Source organism: Zingiber officinale, chromosome 4B, assembly GCF_018446385.1.
Source record: "Zingiber officinale cultivar Zhangliang chromosome 4B, Zo_v1.1, whole genome shotgun sequence".
NCBI classification, from domain to species: domain Eukaryota; kingdom Viridiplantae; phylum Streptophyta; class Magnoliopsida; order Zingiberales; family Zingiberaceae; genus Zingiber; species Zingiber officinale.
Window position 1 is genome coordinate 28,476,936 of NC_055993.1, and position 25,493 is coordinate 28,502,428.

The 25,493-nt window shown below is 39.9% G+C and overlaps 1 protein-coding gene across 3 annotated transcripts in view; it reads right to left on the reverse strand.

Annotated features, from left to right (window-relative positions):
- Positions 1-6,998: 6,998 nt before the first annotated feature.
- LOC121974895 (serine/threonine-protein kinase OSR1-like) overlaps positions 6,999-25,493 on the reverse strand; it is a 123,762-nt gene continuing 105,267 nt past the window's right edge. For 2 of the 3 annotated variants that reach the window (XM_042526172.1, XM_042526171.1), the window contains 2 exons: positions 23,814-23,865; positions 6,999-7,551 (listed from right to left, as the gene is read on the reverse strand). In XM_042526172.1, coding sequence (XP_042382106.1) covers positions 7,480-7,551; positions 23,814-23,865 — 124 coding nt within the window. In that variant the 3' untranslated portion in view covers positions 6,999-7,479. The remainder of the gene's footprint in view (positions 7,552-23,813; positions 23,866-25,493) is intronic. The other variant, XR_006110143.1, reaches the window with a different exon arrangement.

The following is a 25,493-nucleotide window of genomic DNA, read 5'->3' on the forward strand; positions in this document are numbered from 1 at the left end:
TTCGGGGTTTCTGCGACGCGAAAAGCGGTTTTCATGGCCCGAAAAATCCAACACGTCCACCACGTCGAAATATATGCTGGAAATTTCAATAATTTAATAAAGTTAATTATAGATCTTATACATAACAAAGGATAATTAAAAACTTACCATTTTTATGTAAAGATTCTGGAAAAGGGGGGAGGGGAAATTTATGAAATGTGACATCTGATGACCTGTAGGAACAAATACAATGTGTTAACAGATAAAGTAAATCAAATTATAAAAGAGACAGTATATACAATAAAATATGAGAAATTTCTTTAAATAAGCTAACAAAACTTACCCATCATCAAAAATCAAAGTCATCATTGTCATTATCATCCTCCTCCTCCTCTTCCTCCTCCTCCTCCTCTTCCTCCTCCTCTCCTTCCTCCTCCTCCTCCTCCTCATCATCATCAATTTCACTTCTATCCACGTTGATTACTACACCGTTGGGATCTCGTAAAGTTTGAATAATATATTCCTCAGTATGAAAGGTGTTTGAAACTTCCTCTTGTTGATATGCAATGTTTTCCCAACATGCCTCAATTTGTTTTCGTGCTTTAGTTTTACAAACAGCCCACCAATCAATCTTATCGCGTTTCAAACTTGGATATGAAGAATAGAATACTTGAATTGCTTGTTGTGCCAACACAAATGGTTCATATCTCTTATAAAATCTCTTATGATTTATTTCAACTAAATTATAATGTGGATGCACTTTCATCCCTCTAACAAGGTCAAACCAGCGACACATAAATAATATAACTTGCATTTGTGGTCCTGGGTATTCTACTTCTATAATTTCATCCAACAAACCATAAAAATCATTGCTTGCACCTCCTTCATTGGATGACGATACGCACACCCCACTATTCATGGTATTCTTATCCATTCCATAGTCTTGAGTATGAAAATTATATCCATTTATGAAATATGCTGGCCAAGTGCGTACGCATGAATTTGGACCCCATGACAGATGGATTAGTCATTCTTGCTCAAGGTGAGCTTGATTAGCTTGAACCTAAGGTCAAAACACAAATTGTTAAAAGTATGCATATGTATCAACAAAATATAGATTTTTTACTTGCATATGATTTGAACCATGCAGCAAATTCTTCTTCACAAAATCGATTGAACTCTTGTGTCGATAATTCAGAATATAAGTTGGTAAATATCCTACTCAAAAAAACATATTATTACACAAACAATTGAAAAAATTAAAAAATAAAAATATATACTTACTCGTAATATGACGATACTTCTGGAAAATTTAGTAAAATATATGTTTGGGCTGCCCGCCATTCTTTACCAGTTAAGTATCTTTGTTTACATGGTCCACTTGGTCGACCAAGGTAGTTAAAAATTAAAAATGAGGTAACATTTGGATCAATAGGACCCTCATTATTTCTGCCCGCTCTTCGCCTTTTGCATTGAACATGAGGTTCAAAATAATATGATGCAAAAGTGGTGACTTCCTCCACAATGTATGCATTAACAATAGAGGCTTCAACTCGTGCTTTATTTTTCACTTTTTTCTTCAAATGATATAAGAATCTATTGAAGATATATAAAATTATATTAAATATATATATATATATGATCTAGGAGTAGAAGTAATTTATTTTTTTTGCATTCAAACAGTCGAATTATACAAATAAGACACTCTACCTTTCAAATGGATACATCCACCGAAAATGGACGGGTCCTCCAACTTTGGCCTCATATGGCAAGTGAACCAAAAGATGCTCCATGGAGTCAAAAAAAGAGGGTGGAAATATCCTTTCCAAATTGTACAAAATGATTGGAATATCTCTCTCTAACTTCTCCATGTGTGAACGTCTCAAAACTGTTGAGCAAATATCATGTAGGAAAATACTTAACTCCGTAATCGCTCCCCATACAAATTGTGGTAAGAGTTCCTTAAAATCAATAGGAATCAGTCTTTGCATTATGATATGACAATCATGACTTTTCATACCAATTAACTTCCATTCTTTCATATTGACACATCTTCCAAGATTAGAGACATACCCATCTGGAAATTTCAAAGATTTCAACCATTCACATAGGACACGTCGTTGATCCTTATTTAATGTATAAATTGCCTTTGGCTTTGGTCCCCTACTATTTTCATCGACATCAAGAGTGGGTCTTTTACATATGAGTCGCATATCTTTTCTTGCATTAAGATTATCTTTTGTTTTTCCAGTGATATCCATCACAGTATTTATCAGATTATCAAAAACATTCTTCTCAATATGCATTACATCGAGATTATGATGTATCAAATGACTAAACCAATACGGTAAATCCCAAAATATACTTCGTTTAGTCCATTTATGTGTACTCCCATATTCATATGTTGTACCATATGGTTGTTCAATAACAGAGGGAAAGTGATGCACTCTGTACCAAATATCTTGACCTGTCAATCTCAATGGTGGAAGTGTTCTTTCGATCCTATTTTTAGTGAATTCATCTTTATTCTTTCTGAACTTATGATTTGTTGGTAAGAATTGCCTATGACAATCAAAATAACTTGGTTTCTTTCCGTGTTTCAATCTGAATGACTTTGATCTCTCCATACATATTGGGCATCCCAAGATCCCAGCAGTACTCCAACCTGATAGCATACCATAAGCTGGAAAGTCATTTATGGTCCAAAGAAGAGCAGTCTTCAGTATAAACATCTGGTTAGAATGAACATCATATGTAGGAACACCTTCATCCCATAGTTGTTTAAGTTCTGCTATCAGAGGTTGCATATAAATATCTATTAACTTCTTTTGCGGACCTGGTACAACCAATGTTAAAAACATATAAGGTATTTTCATGCACATCCCAGGTGGAAGATTATACGGCGTTAAGATAACTGGCCAACAAGAATAATTTCTTCCTTCTTTACCAAACGGAGCAAATCCATCAGCACAGAGACATAATCTAATATTTCTAGTCTCCTTTGCAAAATCTGGATATGTTCTATCAAAATTTTTCCACGCATCTGCATCTGATGGATGACACATTAAACCCTCTTCTGTTTGATGAGTTGCATGCCAAGTCATGTGTTCCGCAGTTGCCTTTGATGCATACAATCTTTGTAACCTAGGGGTTAAAGGTAAATAAAACAACTGGCTGTGTGTTTTACGTCGTTGTTGACTCCTTCTGGTTGTCTTATACCTATCTTGATTACAGAATTTACAAACCTCTACATCTGCATCATCTCCCCAATATAACATACAACCATCTCTGCAAACATCAATTCTTTCAACCGGAAGACCTAAATCTTTCACCAGATTTTCATACTGTAAAAATCAAGAGGCAAATTGTGATCACGTGGCAATGTATCATCAAACGCTTGAACAATATCATTAAAACAATCTTGTGACATATTATGATCTGCCTTTATATTTAATAATCTGGATGCGAGAGATAATTTAGTCTGACTGTCACAACCGGAATATAATGGTTCATTTGCAGCACTCAATACTTCTTGAAATTTGTAATATATTTCATACAGACCTGGTACATCAGGCTCCTCCAACGGCAATGTATTGGTGGCAAACATTTGTTCATTTGTTGGAGGAAAACTAGAACATGCACCAAGCGTCTCGGGAATATAATTATGACAACTTGCATCAATTACCATCCTCTGATATGGATTGAATTGTTCATAATAACTCTGATCTCCACTAGCAGAGGCTTGGAAATTCCGTCCATAATCCTCATCAGATATGAACGGTTCGCCATGACTTGTCCAATTATAATAATTCGGAGTAAAACCAAATCTACAAAGATGTTCTTCAACTTTATCAGTGGGTAAAAATTTCCCATTGTGACATTTTCTACACGCGCACCTTATCTTCTTGCCATCCATATACATAACTTGACTAGATGCAAAATTTAAAAATTACCTCAGTCCAGTGATAAACTCAGGAGTTAACCCTTGACGATTAGGCAAATTCTTGTTATACATCCAACTTCGCTCATTCTGCATTTTACCTGAATTCAACTATTCAGTTAAACATTATTAAAAGTTACTATAGATAAATCTTATCATTGAAGACAAAACAAAAACAATAGCTAATCAAAAAGAAGGAACGCAATTAATCAACTATAATATAATTATTTAAAGCTAACTTTATATACAAATTAGTAAATGCATAATAATGAACTTAAGAATACCGAAAAGAGGTCAACAAATACAACTGTCTTCAACTACACTGAGATCACGTCAAAATGAGACTTGCACAAACAACATTATCAATTCAGACAGTAATTTTCGAATATTAAATAAAAATTCAGAAGGTCCACGGTGGCAGCCAGACGCCTGCCGCCAGCGGCCATGCACTGGCCTGGCGGCGGCGGCGGCCAGCACGCGCCTGGCGCCAGCAGCCATGCACGCGCCTGGCGCCGGCCGGGCAGCGCCTGGCGGCGGCCAGCCCACGCCGGCAGGCAACCCCGCGACACCGAGAGAGAGAGATCTGAGAGCAAAGGGCTTACCAAACGAAAACCTTCCACCACCGGAGATCAAGCGATCGTCACAGATCACGCCGTCGTCGGTCGGAGATGTGGCCGAAACCCTGGAAATCGCAGCTGGGAAGGGGGAACGGGGGAGAGAGAGAGAGGAAAGAAATGAGGGAAGGGAAAAAGAATCGAGCTGAGATCTAGATCTAGGGTTATTAGTATCAAATATTTTTTATTCCCAATTTCGTCCCTAAATTTGGGACGAATCCATGGATTCGTCCCTAAATTTGGGACGAATCCATGGATTCGTCCCAAATTTTGGGACAAATCCTGGATTCGTCCCAAAATCTGGGACGAATTCAGAAATTCGTCCCAGAATTTAATTTTTTTTAAATAAAAGAGGAACAAAATCAGAAGGAATAAATACAGACCTAGAGATATCGGAATTTGATGAAACAAGTTTCTATACATTCGTATCGTTGTCCTGATCGTAAATACATCAATAAAAATATTTTTGACCAAATATATTTATTTTTAGAATTTTTTAATCCCAAATTGACCTAATTTGGAGTTAAAAATTTGAATCACTAAAAATAATTATTTAAAATTATGGATGATGACATATTTACGATCAGGTCAATGATACGAACGCACAGAAACTTGTTTCATCAAATTTCGATGTGTCTAGGTCAAGATATAAGCCTTCGATGTTTGATTTTATTTTTTAAAAAATATTTTCAGTTTTGGGACGAATCTCTGGATTCGTCCCAAACTTTGGGACGAATCCAAAGATTCGTCCCAAAAAGTTAATTATTTAAAAAAAATAGGACAAAATGGGACGTCTTAAATACGGACCTAGAAACATCGGAATTTGATGAAACAAGTTTCTATACGTTCGTATCATTGTCCTGATCGTAAATACATCTATAAAAATATTTTCTACCAAATATATTTATTTTTGGAATTTTTTAACCCGAATTTGACCTAATTCAGGTAAAAAAAACATGAAACTCAATATATTATTTTAAAATTAAGGATGAGGATATATTTATGATTAAGGGGAAATTAGAAACTTATAGACTCTTGTTTCATGAAATTCTGACATCTGTAGATCTATATTTTAAGTTTTAAACACATATTCAAACATACCTTAAACGCTAACATACTTAATTAATACTAAACTATCTATGTTTCACTAAATATGGACCTAACGATCTAAGTTTCTACGGGTTCCTAATTTTCTTATAATCTTAAAAATATCTTCATCCATAATTTTAACATATTATATTGAGTGCGGTAAATTTTTTATTACGAATTAGGTCATATTCATGTTAAAAAATCACCACACTCAATATATTAGGTTAAAATTTAGATTTAGGATATTTTTAAGATCATGAGAAAATTAGGAACCCATAGAAACTTGTTTCATGAAATTCCAAGATCGTTAGGTCCATATTTAGGCCTTCCAAATAATTTTTCTTTTCTTTTTTATTTTTCTTAAATTTGGGTCGAATTCCGGATTCGTCCCAAAATTTGGGATGAATTCTGGATTCGTTCCAAAATCTGGGACGAATTCTGGATTCGTCCCAGATTTTGGCCCATTTTTTCATTTTTTTCTTAAAATAAATTTCGATTCTGGAACGAATCATGGATTCGTCCCAGATTCTGGGACGAATTTTGCAACGAAAATAATGTTCGTTGGGAATTTGCGACGAAAATGTTTTGTTGCAGATTTCGTTTCTAATTTGGATCAAATTTTGTGTTTGTCGCCAAAATTGTTACGATTTTGGGACGAAATTTTTCGTCCCAAACTTTCGTCCTTAAATTATTGTTTTTTTAGTGTTTTGTCTATGGTGTGTTTAATATTGTGGTGTTTAATTTTATATATTTTTTTATTCTATTGTGTTAACTCCAAAAGTCGCTTAATAGTAACAAAATTTATTTTTTCATATTATTCACTCCCACTTTAACATGCTACAAAGCCAACATTTCATACCTTCAATTCTCCAACTTCATCAATAATCCATCCCTTTAGAGTTAACCTTGTCTCAAGCTTTTGGCCCATTATATGCATCAAGATCCTCAAATTTGCAGTGCCATCTGTTCCTCTACACTTAGGAGTCCACCTCACTCCTGGATTTCATTTCAGAATGTAGCATCGCCGACCAGTCTCCATGATTACATCTGCAACCATTAAATGCTCCTCACTTAAGAGTGTGTCCTCCAAGTTCCTAATTTCGCACTCATCTCTCAAATTTTTCAGATAAATAAACAGGCATTTTAATTTCACGTGAATTCGCTTACTTCTTTACAAGCATCCATCCACACGGAACCCACCGTGTGTTTTACACGCGTAGTATTGCTACCATCTTTAAAAATAAAAAGAAACTGCCTATTTTCATATGGTGACCTTAGGCATTATGCAAGATCATATCTCAAGAGCTGAATGATTACCACAATCGTTTGTGATAAAGCAAAGAAATTTGATAATGATTACCACCATCGCAATACGGTTGAATACAATAAACAAGACATGTAAAAGCAGTTTTATCTGCTTGTGGATCTTCAATCTTCTTAACTTCAAAAAACGTGCATACAATCAAAGCAATAAAAAACCTATAAAAGAGAAGAAATATCAAAAAGAGCCTTGCAGCATTGTGCAAATGCTAGTAGTAAAACAGCAGCGACATTTAACCAATAAAGTTGAATCACTGAGAACAAAACAGCATACATTGCACATGATGCTCCTCACCATTTTGTAGCGCCAGGTGGGCTTGCCAAATAGCATATCTGGACCTTGTTAGCAACAAAATGCCCGAGCCATACGTTGTGAGAGCCTAGAAATTCGTATTTGCCGTGGCTGCTTTTGGTTAGACCTTAAGATATATAACATGAAATCGTGAACCAACAAAGTATGGGCAAGATCTCAGCCAGGAATATCTTTATATTTGGCATGACAGCATGATCCAGAATCCACAGAATGTAGGAATTAGATCAGGTTTCCTCTACTTCATTTTTTTTATCATCATCTTCCTCATTATACAATGCATGTAACTCATGTTGCAACTGAAATACGTAAGAAACCAAATGGTTAAATATTGATCCAAGTGATAGAAAAGAGTAAAATGAAAATAAGTATACACTCATGGTCGTGTTTCGCTTCACACTATTATGTTATGGTCCTTGTACCCTTGTTTGGTTACTTAAGAAGTATGCTCTATGTACAGAATAAGGAAGTTGTAAAACTGCATTATAACTCAAACCTCGACCATATAATTGGTAATTTACGAAAAAGTTCATTTCTGTAAAAAAACCAAATATCTGTTCGAACCAAATTGTACTGCTGAATGAGATTAGAAACCACTCTCACATCACAATTTTTTAGAAATAAGCAGAAGTTAGTCAGTTGGTTCTATTTCAAACCATATCCTCTTAATCTTTTTTTGTTTTGTTTTGTTTTGTAATCCAATTATTCAGCTCTTTAAACCAACTAATCCTGGAGGTGACTAGCCGGCCGAACAGAAGTTTCCCATCTGTCAGTAAATTAGGAAACACTCGCGGTGGCCCATCCAGATAGTTCTCAGGCTTGTCATTCTACTTAAGAAAAATTCATGTAGTGTGCCGCAGCTAAGAATCGAACCTTAGATGCCTGGTTAACCATTGGAGGGCCTTAATTGCTATACCGTATCCTTTAATCGAATCATATTGTGTCCATTACTTGTTTTTTTCTTATTTTCTAGTCAAATTTGTGGACTTTTTAAAATTAATTTTGGTTTCAGCTAAGAAATCAAACAATTTATTAGGTAGGATAATCACAGTCCAACTCAGCCAATCTAGATCATAATTGATTGATTTTGAAAATCATGTGAATCATCTCTCATGTCTTTAGGATATCTTTTCATTCTACAATCTTTCTTTTTCATGTGAATCTACCAATCACGTGAACAACTCATGTCTGGTCATTTTACAATCTTTTTGTCATGAGAATCTAGCTACCACAGATCATTACCAGAAATTCCCTAGCTGCCTAATGGTAACCTTTAGTCAAAATCACCTCAGTTTTGGAACAAAGGTAGCCTGACCCAGGAAATGTTGTTCTCCAAGTAAACTGTCTACTGTGCCAATGCCATAAACCTCCTCATGGCGTTGATCACTGCATCAAATATATTAAACAAGTATCTCCCTACTGATGCAAACATATATTCTATAAGATGAATATATATACCCAACTATTGAACATACAATAACATCTCAAACTCAATTATCTGCAAATTGTCCCAAGTCTTTGCCTATTTGTTTGAACAATTCTGTCCACTATAAACATGTATTGCACTTGTAACACTGCACACTCTTTAATAATTTGGATCCGAATGAGAATTAATAGGAAACAATAGTTTTTTTTTGCCTTCAAACAAGATATACAATAGCTTCATTCTTATAAGTAGGAGGGTCTTCATTAAAGGTAAAACAAATAAGGTAGTGAAGTAATAAATTTTTGTACTGAGTCACCATATGAAATATTCTCCCCAACCTAAGCGAACTGATCTACAAGACTATAGAATATATGTAGATGTTCCAATAGGACTTCATTTCATATGCAACTTATATTGTCAAATGCAACTTAGCAATCTATTCCTTGAGATAGATAAAAATAAATGACACTAGTCACTATAAAATATGTATGCCAATCTCAATATATGTCAATTACTATGCAACAAAGTTTAAAATCTCATGTCGTATCAATCGGCACAGGTGAAATTTATCGTTTTGCCCTATAACTGGCATCAACACAATCATGCAAGACTGCGCTTGCGTCGCACGAGACCCTATGAGGTTTTTTAAAAAAAAAAAATTCTTTATTTTTAACCATTAATTTCTTTTATTTTTTATTTTTTTAGATTGTTAATTCTTTCCCTTTTTAATTCTTTTTCTTTCTCCCCTATATTAATTTCTTTTATACTTTTCCTCTTTAAATACATGGAACAAAAATCACCATATTAATTTTTTTCTTATTCCTTTCCTCCTTAAAGGAAAAAAAATTTCTTTAGAATGTTGTTTTTTTTTTGTCTATTAATTTCTTTCTCCTTCACCTTTCACATGAACAAACACAAAAGTTAAAAAAAAACTTTTTAAAGGAAAATTACTTTTTTAAGGATATTAAGAATAGAGGAGAAAGATGGTTAGAAAATATTATATATATATATATATATATATATATATATATAATTCTTAAATACTACTAGGATTTGAATTAAATTATTCTACATATAAATTTAATTTAATTTTAAACGTATTAAATTAAATTAAATTTGAACCTATTTATCTTAATCATAATGTCTAGTTAACCATAAATTGACTTTTCCTCCCTTCTAATTTTTAAAATATTAGTTTAGTCTAATAGTAAATAGTTATAGCAATCAAATATTATAATAATAATTTTTAATTAATATATTTTATATCTGAAGAAAAGTCTTGGAAAAACGGTAAAATTGCTGTCATGTGATGGGTTCGAGTCCTGAAAATAACCTCTTGCAAAGCAAGGTAAGGCTGCATATAATACACTCTTCCCCAAAACTCTGCATTGGCGGGATTTTCGTACATCAGGTGTTTATTTTTATATTTAAAAAAGTATCGAAATCATATTGTTATAGCACGATACAATACTAAAGCCATATTATTTCGGTTATAAACCGAAACTCAGACACAGTTCAAAATTTTAAACCTGTTGGTGCAATCAGCCTCTAAAGTTTCGATATTTGACAATACACCTCTATCTGATCAAGTTTAACCAAGGGGTATTCAAACAGGACTTGATGTTTAAAAGTGAAAAGTCTAGTTGGGTCAAAGATTGATCAAATGACTAGTAAGGAAAAGTCGTAGTGAATGATACTAGGTGGTGAAAGTTCTAGTGATTAAAGCTAGGCAGTGAAAGTCTAGGTGAGTGAAGCTACGCAGCGAATGTTCTCGTGAGTGAAGTCAGGTTGTGAAAGTCCTAGTGAGTGAAGCGAGACATTGGAAATCTTGAGGGAGTGAACCTTAGGTGGTGAGTAGTCTACCGAGTGACTAACAAGTCCGAGTGGATAAAATCAGCCGGGAGTTGATTGTTTGACAAACAAATCCAAGTATGTGGAATCAGCTGGGAGCTGATTGCTTGGCAAATACTGAGCCTAGTCGGTAAGGTAGACTTACAATATTAGGCTAGGTTTCTTGTTTGTACTTGTATGCTTGTCTTGTAGGAATCTGAAACCAGAAGCAAGATTGGGAAGCAGGCAGGCGCCAAATAGACACAACCGGACAAAGTCCAGGCACCTGGAAGTGATCGAGACACTTGTGTATGATTCAAGCGCTTGGACTTCCAAGCGCTTGGAAAGATTTCGGGCGCCTAGGAAGAGGTAAGTCGCAAGTGGATAAGTTGCAACGAAATTGGATCGGATGAGATCAAGATTCAGCCGCCCGCGGCCTATCGAGGTGCCCGAAGAGACCTTATAAAAGGTACTTCGATCAGAGCATTGCATACTCATTCTTCTACTACTTTACTACTTTGTGCTCAAGGAAAACACAAAACTCTACAATCGGGGAAGCCCTAGGAGGGGTACGCTAAGCTCAGGACTTCCAGATCTACTCGAGTTTTGGTTTACTTTTATTATATACTTATACGCTTCATTCATATTATCTGTGTTTGTATATCATAAAAGTGTAAGAGGTTTCTCCACCTCCAGAAAAGTTTCAGAAAGGAGATACGCATAGTGGACTCTTGATTGAGTGCATAGGCCTTGGACGTACTAACCTTGGGGTTGAGAGCCAAGTAAAAAGTCCTCGTGTCTTTGTCTTTTGTTTGTTTATATTCCCTTGCTACTAACACTCTGACTAGAATGAAAGACGAAATCAAAGAAAGCAAGCATCGATATTCAAGCCCCCCTCTATCGACACGCACAATCCTACAAAACCTTGATATGAAAAGCCATAAAATCATTGCATCAAATATTTAATATGCACAGTTACTGATACGGGTTGTAACGAGCGGACCTAGAAAATGACGTAGCGGTCAAAGTCAAGGTGAGGTGACAGTTAAAGCCAACGAAGGAGAACATCTCCCCATCTAGCTCTGATTAGCGGCCAGTGCTAGGGCTTGTTGGATGGGCCTGGCCAGATTCCGAGCCGTGTGGAAAAAAGGCCGACTGGCCCTTAAGTTAGAAACTAGGCAAAAGCTAAGATCTAGTGGGACTAGACAACGAAAGTCCTAGTTAGGAACCAGGTAGTGGAAAGCCCAAGACTAGGTAACGTAAGCCTTAGTTGGGAATCGGTAACGAAAAGACCTAGTGGGACTAGGCAGTGAAAGACTTGGTTGGGAACTAGTTAAGGCAGACCTAGTTGGGAACTAGGTGAAGGAAATTAGCTAGGAGCTGAAGACTTAGCAACCAAAGTCTAGATGGGTTAGCTAGAAGTTGAACATCTAGCAAAATCTTAGAGGTACTAGACAAAGGTAAATGAGGTTTCAAGCAATGAATATTCTTTGAAACCTACTTGGAGTATTACTATTTTTTCTTATTAAACTTTATATTGCAGGGAGCTACTTGACAATTCTAGGCGACTGGATGGGATCTAAGTGACCGGTTGGGATAAATCTCGACTGAAAGAGTCAAGAGCTTCCAAGTGACCAAAGCAAGGAGCATGGCAACCTCGACATTGGGGCAACTTGAGCAACTTCCATGCGATCGACAAGAGAGTGATTTAGCGATCCGGAAGAGAAGGTCAAGATAGGTGTTTGACCATGCTCTAAGTGCCTAGAGGGAGTCCAAGAAACTAGAATCCACTGAAACGTTATCAATGGAGATAAAGTTTGCAATCATGTCAACATACTCTAGACAACCGGAGGGACTTCCAGTCCACCGAAGTAGTGTCATGTTAACAATGACAAAACTATGTCAAAGGAGGCTCGAGGTAGTGTTTGCATAATCAATTTTTCATTCTAATACTCTAGTCATTATGCTTATGCTTCCTTGTGCTAACGTTCTGCATGTGTGCTCTTCAAAGATCAAAGGCAACCAAGGCTTCTAATCTCTATTTATTTTAAGTTGTCGTGCATTCTTTATTGTGTGTTTAAATTATTGTTTTTTATTAAAATGGTTTCTCCGCCTCCAAAAACTTTTTGAAAGGAAACGTTTTAATAAGAATCTATTTTTATTTTAGTTATTGCATCTTCTTAATCTTACCATAATAGATCTTACTTATTGCATTTTCTTAATCTTGTTATCTTAAGTATTGTTTTTACTAATCCTGGTATATTAGATCTTCAATTTTTTTTATTATTGTTGTGCATGCTTATTTTGTTCGGTTAATTTAGAATATTTGTTTCCTTACTTCCATTGCCTACTTTGTGTTGGTTTAAAAATTTACTACCATCTCTTAAAAATAGTTATATTGTAAAATACCGGAAAAATAGGAAATATTAATAAGGGATTTTTCTGGAATTTTTGGAAATTTTTCGGGTATTTTTCGGAGCTCGTACGGACGAGTTAACGGGGACAAAAAACGGGGTCCGGGAAAAGCCTGTTTAGGTTACCCCGTTTAAGCGAGGAAATATTTATATTTACATTTCCTTATTCTTTTATATTTCTTAATTTTCTTTCTTCTCTCCTACAAACCTCTCGAGCGGCGATTCTTCCCATCCCACACGCACCCCGCTGGCCAATCAATGGGTTTCTTCGGCCACACTCAAGAGCCAAACCCCCTTCTCTCGCTCCACCCGACAAAGACCACGGGTGCTATTCCTCACGAGCCACGCCGAGCCTCACCTGCCGACCCGCGCAGCTCAGCTGGTCCTAGTCGACTATCACGGCGATCTTCCCCGAGCCGAGCATCACGCCCAAGAACCGACCCATTGCTTCTAGCTCGATCGCGAGTCTTCCGAGATCGACGCGCCGACGCCGAGCGACCACCGACGTGTCTCCTTTCTTCTCTCACACCACGAGGTGCCGCCACGCACATCGGAAAACCGCGTCATTGGCGCTTAGCAAAGAAAGTCGCGAGGTAGCCGTCACCTTAATATTCGATATCGCTTGATATCGTTCGGTTCGCTGTGACCTTTTGATTTCATTTCGATCCACGATGGCGATAGCTACCGATTAGTGGATCCGGGAATCAAAAGTAGCCTCGTCCAAAGATCCACCCTTTCGCAAGAGATCGTTGTTCACGCGAATCGAGGTAGTAGGATGAGGTCAGATAATGGATTAATTTAGTGTGATCGATTACACGATCATACGAGTAATTTTGGCCACGTATGTAATTAGTTATGTATGATGAATCGACTGATCAATTTAATCATTGCTCATACATAGATCAATTCCATTTCTAAGGATCGATAAGGTTATTAAATAGTTCGAGATTTTTATTTAGTTAAATACATTATATAGCTTAATACATTATTATCTCGACCGATCACGCGACGCTGGATCGATATTTTTATTCGAGGCGGTACTACTCGATTTACGCCATTCGATACGCTTAGAATTAAATTAACATTACGCATTAATTGTTTATTATCTGTTTTCAATCACCACCCAAATCTTACTCTGATCGATTGGTTTCGCATCTCGTATATTTTTACCGCTTATACACGCTAGTGATACGCCACGCCCAGACCTAGGTTTTATACTTCCTCGACTTTGATGATACATTCTCGACCTAGGTACATCTTTATATACGGATTAGGTCGATGTTTATATATCGGTTATCACACGCATCATTCGCGATGATCGCACGCCGCGATAGTCCGCCCATTATCACGAGCACATCGCCATATACGGATCCGCACACCACCACCACCCGCGGGTTAGTGTCATCTTGAGCCGAGTGTGTCACAGAGGACTCGCTAGCACCGCTGGTCCTACCACGTAGGACACAACGTGTTATCCTAGGATTCCTCCCCGCCTCGAGTACCGGAGTCGAGAGCATCAAGGCCCCCATCTCGATTCGGGGTGATAGTGTATGACAAAGATCCCGTCCCTCATCCACCACCACCATGAGACGACGAGAGCGCACCAGTCACGCTACCCACTCGGCCTCACGCTTGTACGAGATGATCGACGCGCCGGTGGTGACCAGACGATCATCGCATCATACGCGATGCATTTATTGTTCAGGTTTCGTCACGATTTATACGCCGCATATTGTTCGATACCCTCGATACGCATGTGATTCCTATACCACTTGACCGCTCGACCTTATACTCAGACTGTTAAGACAAAGATTCTCCGCTTACTCGTACGATATATATATCTTTCTTATATCGTGAGACCGTACGCATTATTTAGTTATTTCTTTATGATATCAACTGCATCACGAGTGTCGACTCACCCCGCCCATCATTGTTATTTTCGTGTCGCCAGGGAGTTCCAACTAGTCCCCATCGCACGTACCGCCGGTTTTCGAGTTGTTTCATTTTAGCTGCCATCGTATATTATTTTAGTTTTGTTTGACTTACATGGATATCAGATGGAATCTTCCGCTGACGAGCTTTTCGTATGATTCGATTTACTTATTATACGCCGCTCGAACTAAGAGGTAAGAAAAATCGGATTCGGGCTTTACGAGTGTAGTCGAGGGGTCGATTTCGAGTCGAGTATTATTATCAGGTGTCAGAGGTCAATATATATATATAAACCGCGGTGATCGATTTTCACATCGTATTATTCCAAATACCGTCGAGTATTTAGTGTTCAGAATTTTGATCATTCACGACAGGGAGACGCCAAATTTTCTCGACAGGACTCTTCCGGGGCGTGACAATTTAGTGGTATCAGATACGCTTTACGATCTTTTGTTTCAGATTGAATTTCGGATTTATCCGATACCAATTTATTCGCATCGAGCGGATACCGCTGTGTTCGAGATTTATCTGACACCGCTGTTGGTATTCGGATATTTCGTTAGCCGTGCTCATGAGTCAAACCGGCATTATCGGATTTTCGATACGGTTATGTTTCGATTTATTCGATTTCATATATACGCTCGAATTTCGAGGTGACAAATGACTAACATCTCCGCATTCAATAGTACGTTATTTTACGTTGTTATATCGGTATTGATATCCGTAATTTAATTTAACAGATACGAGACGATCTACCAGACACGCGAGACGCCGGTGCCGACGACCATGAGACCACCGGATCTCCGGATACGCCAGAGACGCCCATCATAATGAGCCCGCCACCGTGATGCACTCAGACGCAATGAGCATCGGGCCTCAAACCCGATACCCCCAGAGATACCTACTGCTACACCGACTTGATCCACGCCACCCCGCTTACGCACTCATCGGAGTACCATCTACCCGACATCCGCCCAAAGGCACCACGACGCTTAAGGCCACCACCACTGGATCTACAAAGGTATCCTATACCAAGGCACTGCATCTGCCCTCAAGAGAAGAGAATGCCCACATCCGCAGACCTTCCTCCTGCAGCTCCTCCACACCACTTTTATTCCCTGTGCAAGACCGACGACCCTACGCCTCAGATATAGCAAGAAGACCGGAGTTCTTCCTCCCTTATTCATACCATACCAGCCCAAAGATCGATCACCGCGCAACCCTCATCGAGCATCGCTAGATTCCAAAGACCGGCGAGTCGATTAGACTCGCTTCACTCTTTTCCCTGGGATCTCGATGATGTAGACTACGGAGCGCATTTCTTCTATACGGCTTGCCCGAGTGGGAGAAAGAACGTCGCTTATCATTTACGGACGAAGCAAACGCCGTGGTGGGTTCAAACCGCTCATCGGTGAGCGACGCAACGACCAGTTCAGAGGCTTTTCGAGAGCCGCTTTTCCGCCCCATCGACGGCTCGCCGGCTGTGATTTTGCGAGTCCGAGGCGCGTAATCATGACCGAGTATAATATCCCTCCTGGCCTCTTTTGTCAGAGTTAGTCATGAGGACGTAACTCGCCACGACGCAGCTTTATACAGGATCGACGGTTATCTCGCGATACCCGGATTAGTGGATTACGCCATACCACATCAATCGAGCCACGAGAGTTACCGCGACAAAGATATCCCGACAGAAAGAAAGCATTCGGGCCGACTGTGTGTGTCCAAGCAGAGCGACAGACAAAGTTCGTGACAGCAAGCCGTGTCGTACTTCAACGCCTCGTAGCCTCGTAAATCGTAGTATCTTTCGCCTGCCTTCAGACTCAGAGATCCCAACCACCTTCCTGATACTCATTGCCTGATCCAGAGATCACCTCACCCCACCCCTGCTGCCTTGTACAACTTTATTGCCACCGCCGGGCACCAGAGGATTCAAGGCAGATCAAGGCTCTGGCTTCAGGGTCAGCCGAGAGGGCAAAGTCAGGTATATCGAGGAGGGCGAAGCCCAATCTTCACAACACGCAAGGAGATTTCGCACGATTCGGACAGAGTACTCCAAAGATCCAGAAGACCCGTAGTTTGGTGACTATTATCCCTCCGTGACTCACCAGCAACAAGACCACCATCCTCTCAGCCTTATCCTTATCATAGTCCAAAGACAAGTCTGGCCTTCACCGCCAAGAATACCCGGGCACATACCTCCTCTCCGCCGTAGACCGGTCGGTTCATGCTACCAGAGGATTCACGATCCGCTTTTCCGCGCATTTCCATTTATTTATTTGATATTTCGATTGACATCGTAGTCAGACGATACGCGATGGAGATCGTAGATTTACCCGAGATCAGATTATCGTCAGATCGCGCTCCCTACCGTCTCCGGATACTTAAGTCACCAGAGATCGAGGTCGCCTGCCAGATTTCGCAACATGATACTGAGATTCTAGTATCGAGACTCGAGACGCACATTCATACATTCGTCAATATATCAAGCTACCGCTGATCGCTGACGAGGGTGGTCACCTTCCTCCGAACCAACCTCGTGGAGTTTCACCGGCATCGAGACGACTCGCATCTCGATTATTTCGCGATTCAGCGCAGTCCGGCTCTCACTACTGCATGGTCCTCGTTATCGCTGATCAAGACTAGGATGTAGTAGTTCGCAGCCTCCGATGTTCCCGCTGTCCGGAATACCCGTATTTGCTGTAGACCTGCCGTGCCGCTGCCGTAGAGTTCGCTATCGAATTTCCCGAACCGCCGACATCGAAAGCTCCGTGATCGATGGCACCAAAAGAGTCGAACGAGTCAAGGTTCAACCCGTGAGCTTTATAGGGACCATTCGCCCCCAGCACCACGGGTTCTCCAGCCTATTCAAGAAGAAAGACGCACCACGAGGTTACGATCGACTACAGGCAAAACCGAAACGCAAAGCGATCACGTAAATAAATATCCATTACCACGGATCGAGGATTTGTTCGATCACGTAGGTACTTCAAAGGTATTCTAAGATCGATCCGCGATCCGGATATCATCACCGAGAGTCGAGATTCCGATATCCGGAAGATGCCCGCATCTCAACATTATTACTGTAATCGTGACATTCGCTTACCAACGCTCCAAGGTGTTTACGGACTCACGAACCGCATTTTTCCGGAGTATCCGGATCACTTTGTTATCGCTTTCATCGATGACATATCGGGTCTACTCGCCCGAGGAGGAGCACGACGTGATCTTCGCACGCCTCGAGATTCTGGACCAGATCACCAGACGCAAGTTCAAAGAAGTGCATTCGCCATCTTCACTGGTTTTCGACACGTGGTTTCTAGCAGAGGTATTTCACTGATCCTCGAAGATCGAGGTCACACCGGTTGGGAGCCGCAGTCTTCTGGGATTAGCTGGATATTACCGACGCTTGTCGAGGGCTTCTCGCTGCATCACACGCCACGACACGCCTTACCGTGAAAGGCGTGAAGTTCATACGGTCCGAGGATCACGAGACCACTTTCAGAGCCGGGCGGAGATTAGTGTCGGCCAGCTTTGGTTCTACCTTCCGGAGAGGATGGGTTCAGACTTTACACCGACGCCTCTGCTGTGGCTCGCTGCTCGACGCAAAGACTACAGTAGTCTCTTACGCTTCTCGACACCAAGGAGCATGAGAAGAACCACCCAGCTCATGACTGAGTTACCGCCATCATCTTCGCTCTTAAGCTTCAGCGCCATCATTTATATGTGATCACATTCGAGATTCTCACCGATCATAAGAGTCTCAAATATATTTTCACCCAAGGAGCTTAATCTCCCACTGAGGAGACGGATGGAGTTCCTGAAGGATCACGTATCATTAGCTACCACCCGGGAAAGCTAATGTGGTCACAGACAAGCCACAGGAAGTCCAGAGGACTCTGCTCACACCGGACTTCACCACTGACTGATCTGAGTTTCTCGTAGTTAGATCTCGAGGAGCGGGACCCATGAGCAGTGGTATTCTCGTTACCATGGTTGCTCACCGCCGATCGTGACGAGGATCCGAGAGGCACAGCCGCTGATCAGATTTGCGCTTATTAGCACGATAGCTTCCCGGGCAGCAGATCGAGTTTACACGAGACGAGGAGGGTATCATATACTCCGAGGCGACATGCGCACTTCGCCTCATCCTGGCCTTACAGAGCTACTTCAGAGGCACACCGTTTCCTATCAGCGATCCATCCAAAGCGGAACCCGTATGTATCGAGACTCGAGACGCTCCTATCGTGGAACGGACGAAGAAAGACATCGCGATTTCGAGCTAGATGTCTTGTTTGTCACAGTGAAGGCCGAACACCGAGACCCGCAGGTTACTTCACCGATTCCTATTCCCGAGTGGAAGTGGGATCACATTACTACGGACTTCGGTAGGGTCACGAGGACACGACGAGTTACGACGCGATTGGGTAATCGCTGATCGATTAACCAAATCAGCGACTTTAGCGATTCGGAGGACCGATTCCCGGATCGATCGCGATCCGTATCGCCGAGATTATCGACATCATACGGTGTTCCATCGAGTATCATTTCGGATAGAGATCCACGGTTCACGCCTCGCTTCGCGTAGTCCTGCAGCAGCCTTCGGGCACACACCCGCTTTCAAGATGCTTTTCATCCATGCATGTATGGACAATGAGCGGACCATCTGACTTTAGAGGACCCGCGAGGTCACGTGGTTATGGATTTGAGGCGCTGGGAGGACCATCCGCCGTGTCGAGCTTCCACAACAATAGCTTTCATTCGGCCATCCAGATGGCACCGCTTGAGGCGCCAATGGTAGACCTCGCTTGACACCCGCCCTTCGGGACGAGGCCGAGAGGCTCACTGTTGGGACCTCATGAGTTCAGCAGACGCAGAGTTGGTCCGCATTTATCGACGGAGGACGCCGAGGCGCAGGATCGCCGTAAGAGTTATGCCGACGGAGACGCACCACCAGAGTTCTCTGGCCACACATGATTGCGAGTTTCACCCACGAAAGGGGTGAAGAGATTCGCCTCGGGTAAGCTAGCCGCGTGATATCGTCCTTTCGAGATACCGAGAGGATCGGAGCAGAGCTACCGACCGGCACTACCACCGCCCCAAGCGCAGACGATGTATTTCATGATCCACGCCGAGGAGATACGTACCGACCCGACGACATCGGCCGATATTCCAGCCCAGCCTCATCGACATTATTTACGAGGAGGTTCCACGGATTCTCGACCCAAGGAGCGCCAACATGAACAAGACTATCCTACCGGTTAAAGCCTACGGCAGATCATTCTCGAGGAGGCTACTGGGAGCTCGAGGGTACGATCCGAGCTCGATATCCCCATCTTTCACTGAGGTATGTGATTTATTTACCGCTCAAGATTTATACGTTTATATCCTCCGTTTAGTACTTGAGTAGATAAATAAATTGGGGACCAAATTTTATAAGTGGGGAGAATGTAAAATACGAAAAATAGGAAATATTAATAAGGGATTTTCCGAATTTTGGAAAATTTTCGGTATTTTTCGAGCTCGTTTAGACGAGTTAATCTGGGACAAAAACGGGTCCGGAAAAGCCTGTTTAGGTTACCCTGCTTAAGCGAGGAAATATTTATATTTACATTTCCTTATTCTTTATATTTCTTAATTTTCTTTTCTACCCTTGAAACCTCTCGAGCGGCGATTCCTTCCCACGCGCACCCGAGCCGCCGGTTTGCCCTAACCGCCGGCCCCGGCGGTTTCTTCCTCGCCGGCGCTTGATCAAGAGCCAAACCCCTCTTCTCTCTGCGCCTTCTCCACCCGACAAGACCGCCGGGTGCTATTCCTCCGAGCCACGCCACGCCACCTCTGCCGACGCCGCCCGCTGCCAGCACCGCCAGCGTCACCAGATCGCCCGCCGTCGAGGTCATCGGCGCGATCTGCACCGGCTTTTCCATACCGATCAGCATCGGGCCGATCATGCTTTCGCTTCTAGCTCGATCGCGAGCTCACCGAGATCAGAACGCGCGGCGACGCTGAGCGACCACCAACGAGTCTCCTTTCTTTCTCCTCAGCTACGAGGTGCCACGGCCATCGAAAACCAGCCGTCACTGCGTCTCTAGCAAGGGTCGCTGAGGTAGCCGCTCAATTCCTAATATTTGCTTGATATCTGGTTTGTTTTGTGGTGTCGTTTTGATTTCATTTCGATCCGACGATGGCAGAGTAATACCTGCTTAGGTGGATCCGAATTGTGCGTCTTGCCGTCCAAAGATCCACCCTTTCGCAAGAGATCGTTGTTCACGATTGTGAATCGAGGTAAGTGTAGGATTGATACGTGTTGTAGATAATGGATTAATTTAGGTGTGATTCGATTATACGATCATACGTAGTAATTTTCTACGTGATGTGATGAATTAGGTTTATGTATAGAATCGATTGGTATTGAATTTAATCCATCGCTTGCTTTTGTATACATGGATCAATTCCATTTCTAAGGAAGGATAAGGTTATTAAATAGGTGGAGATTTTTATTTAGTTATATAGCTAAATACATTATCCGCTTGATAACACAGACTTTGACGCGAGACGGATCTCGACGCCGATCGATATTTCTTATTCGAGGCGGTACTATCGACTTACGCCATTTGATACGCTTAGTAATTAAATTAACATGTTGCATTAATTGTGTTTTTATCTGCTTTGGTTAATCACCACCCAAATCTTACACGCTGATCGATTGATTGGTTTTGCATCCTCGCATATTTTACCGCTTATACATGCATTATAGGGTAGTGATACGCCACGCCGACCACGTCTCAGACCTAGGTTTTATACCTTCCGCACCTGATTTGATATGATTCTTCACCTAGGGTACATTTCTTTATATACGGATTAGGTCGATGTTTATATGGTTATCGCCACGCATCATTTCGTGATGATTGCACGCCGCGATAGTCCGCTCCATTATCACCGAGCACATCGCCAGTTACGGATCTGCACACACCACCACCATGGGTTAGTGGTCGATTCAGCCGAGTGTGTTGCAGAGGACTCTAGCACCGCTGGTCCGCTTCGGGTAGTGTGACACAACGTGTTATCCTACAGGATTCCTCCCGCCTTGAAGTACCGGAGTCGAGAGCATCAAGGCCCCCATCTACGATTCGGGGTAGGAGGATAGGTGTACTCGACAAAGATCCCGCCCACCCGGTCACCATCGTGAGTAGTGACGACAGAGCTGCATGTCACAGATTCTACCCACCTCCCTCACGCGTTTGTACGAGATGATCGACCGCGCCGGGGTGACCAGGACGATCATCGCATCATACGCACGATGCATTTATTGTTGTCATCGGTCCATTTATACGCCGCATATTGTTCGATACCTATGTGATACGCATACAGTGATTCCTATACCACTGGACTGTTTGACCTTATACTGTGACTGGTTAGTACAAGATTCTCCGCTTACTTGGACGATATATATATCTTTCTTATATCGTGAGACCACGCATGATTAGTGTTAGTGTTATTTCTTTACTTTATATCAACTGCATCGCCGAGTGTTGACTCACCCGCCCATCGTTGTTATTTTCGTGTCGATGCCGCCGTGAGGAGTTCCATCGCTAGTCCCCATCGCACGTAGTCTTCTCCTACCGGTTTTGAGTTGTTTCATTTTAGCTTTTCGCTATCGACATTATTTTAGTTTTGTTTTGACTTACATATGGATATCAGATGGAATCTTTCCGCTGGATGAGCCGTGATTTGATTTACTTATTATACGTTATCGAAGTAAGAGGTAAGAAAAAATCGGATTGGGCTTTACGAGTGTAGTTGAGTAGGGTTGATTTCGAGTCAGATTATTATTATCTCATCGATTTGATATATAAACAAATGCTATGTGATTGATTTTCATTATTATTCCATTGCTGTGGCTGAGTATTTAGTGCTTGTAGAAAATTTTGATTGTCCGCCGTACAGGGGAGATGCTGCCGAAATTTTCTCGGACAGGGACTCTTCTGGGGGCGTGACATATATGCTATTCCAACCCCCCTCCCCTCTAGCCTAAACACATTTGAGGCTAGAGATTGCTTTGCCACTAGTTTGAAAAATCCATCATATAAACACGCACTAATAAAGTTGAAAAAAAAATTGTTATATTAAATACACACTAACAAAGTTGAAAAAAATTGTCATCTTAAACACATACAACACCTACAAATATAATGTGTATAAAATGTAAGACCACCTCTATCACAAACCATATGGTAAAATCTTTGTTTCACACGCTAGAATAGTAGAAACACAAAAATAAACAAGAATATAATATGTAAATGGTTTGATGGTGCTGCTCCACAACTTGAAGAAAAGACCTTTCACTATCCTACCCTCTATGTTCAACACTAATTAAAAAAACAATGGAAAAGCTTTTCAACCTCCATTTTACAAAAAAATCACCCAAAACCCTAAAAATATAATTTTCTAATATGGTTCACAATTAAGCTCATTGGGCCAAGCATCTTGCCAACACCCAAAAAAAGACAACAATATCTACATTTTCCTGAAGACTAGTAGATTCTTTTCGCAATGTATTAAGGAAATTATAAAGAAAGTACAGTAGCATTATATTATCAGCGTATATCAGCAGTGTTGAATGTTTAGCTCAATTTAATTGAAGCTATATTATGCATTCACACTATATATTTCCCTTTCATTAGGGTAGAATGAGCATAAACAAGAAAATAACTTCTAATCTTATGTTTCTAAGTATCTAATTGCCTTGGTAAAAATAACAAATTAAAAGAACAAAACTCCACTAAGCATAATCACAATCTATCTATAACTGCCACTGTGTCAGTAACAATGGATTGATTGCATTAGCTTCTATATTAGATAGAAATAGCTAATTGGCTACAATAGTGAGAATAAGACTCCAGATAATGTGGTAAAATGGATTATGTAGATATCTGTATCAACATGATCAGTTCCCACTTGCCTGAATATGTTGAAGCTTTACTAAAGTAAGCTCATCAGTAAGAGTAATCATCCTGCAGCAGAAAGATTAATCAACTAATATTAGGTCCCCTAGGTACATCACCAAATAATACAAGAGTATATATGACAAATATAGCATTCAAATGATGCATGTAAGACTTAATTTAAACAATATGAAATTAAATTATTGCAGTAATGTGTAATATGCATAAAAAATAAACAAGTTGTGCATGAGAGCCTATATGAAAATAATCATGGGATGCTTCTGTCTAGTAGATGTTTGGTTAAGATTAATAATGTAAAATATAAAAAAAATGTTATGTTAAGAATGTTGATTGATAAAATGCATATTGCCCTTGGTCCTGTGTATTTCATGTAAAGAAAAATAATTGTCATTTCATATTAAAAATGTTATAATAACTCAGACTTCTGATTGAATCTAAATCAACTTCTGTAACTAGGAAATAAATTTGTTATCTTTGATAAAAGCTTACATGCAAGCAAGAGGTTTAAAATTTTGAGCTGTGCTAGAATTTCAATATTGGATCAAAACGATATAGTTTCAATACCACATCATATAGTATCTTTACAACTTTAGTAATTTTTCTTTTTAAATAAGTGTATATTAATTAAAAAACCATTTTCATTAATAATTAATTGCTATAGATGATTATTATTGAATTTATATTTCAATTGCTGAGTTCATATTTCAATATTTCATTGTGAGATGTCTCATGCCTATTGAATCTTTTGCAACAGCTATAGTAAAATTTAAATTCTCAATCTAGAATTTTATTATTATTGCACCAAATGAAATAGTCTTAATCCTTGAATCACTTGAAGTATGAGAACTTGCATTTAGAATGGATCTTCAACTTCGATATCTTTAGATGAATCTAAATTGTAACATGTTTGAGTTATGATGATTATGAGCATTGCTTATATTGCATTTATCTTAATGTTTCGACTTTAAATTATTCATAAGTAGTTTTTATATTTCAAAAATACATAAAAGTGTTATCTAAATTACTTTAAGAATGTAGATAAAATTAGATTTTTCTATTATAAAGTGAAGGGATTAGCAGATAATGACTTTGATTTATTGATACAATATATACATTTAATAATAATAATAATAATAATAATAATTACCCTAAATGTTTTATTTAAAAAAAAAATTACTATGTTATACTTGATTTTATATTAGCTTAACATAAGTTTTCAAGCATTGAACAATTTAAGATTCTTATATAAAAGCAAATAAACATTTATCCCTTTCTAAAAGAAAATTGATAAATCACTAATTCAAATTCAAATTTAAATGAAATAATCAAATATTTTTAGTGAAGTACACAATGTACCATGGTTTAAAATCTCATGTCGTACAGGGCGGCAAAGGCGAAACATTTCGTTCTACCCGCCGATCGGTACGACGCAAAGACCGGCACGCCCCGTGGAGGCCACGCGACGCCTCAATGACTGCCCAGTGGGATCACGCGACCCTTATGGCCTCATCGGAGGGGTCGCACGAACTAACTGGTTGGTTGGGTTGAGCGCGGGTTAATTTTTTAATTAAAATTTAGTTTAATAATTTGAATTAACTCTCAACTATAGTTGGGATAATCTAAATAAATTTTATTAAATCTTAATAACTATCACATTAATTTAATATATATATATA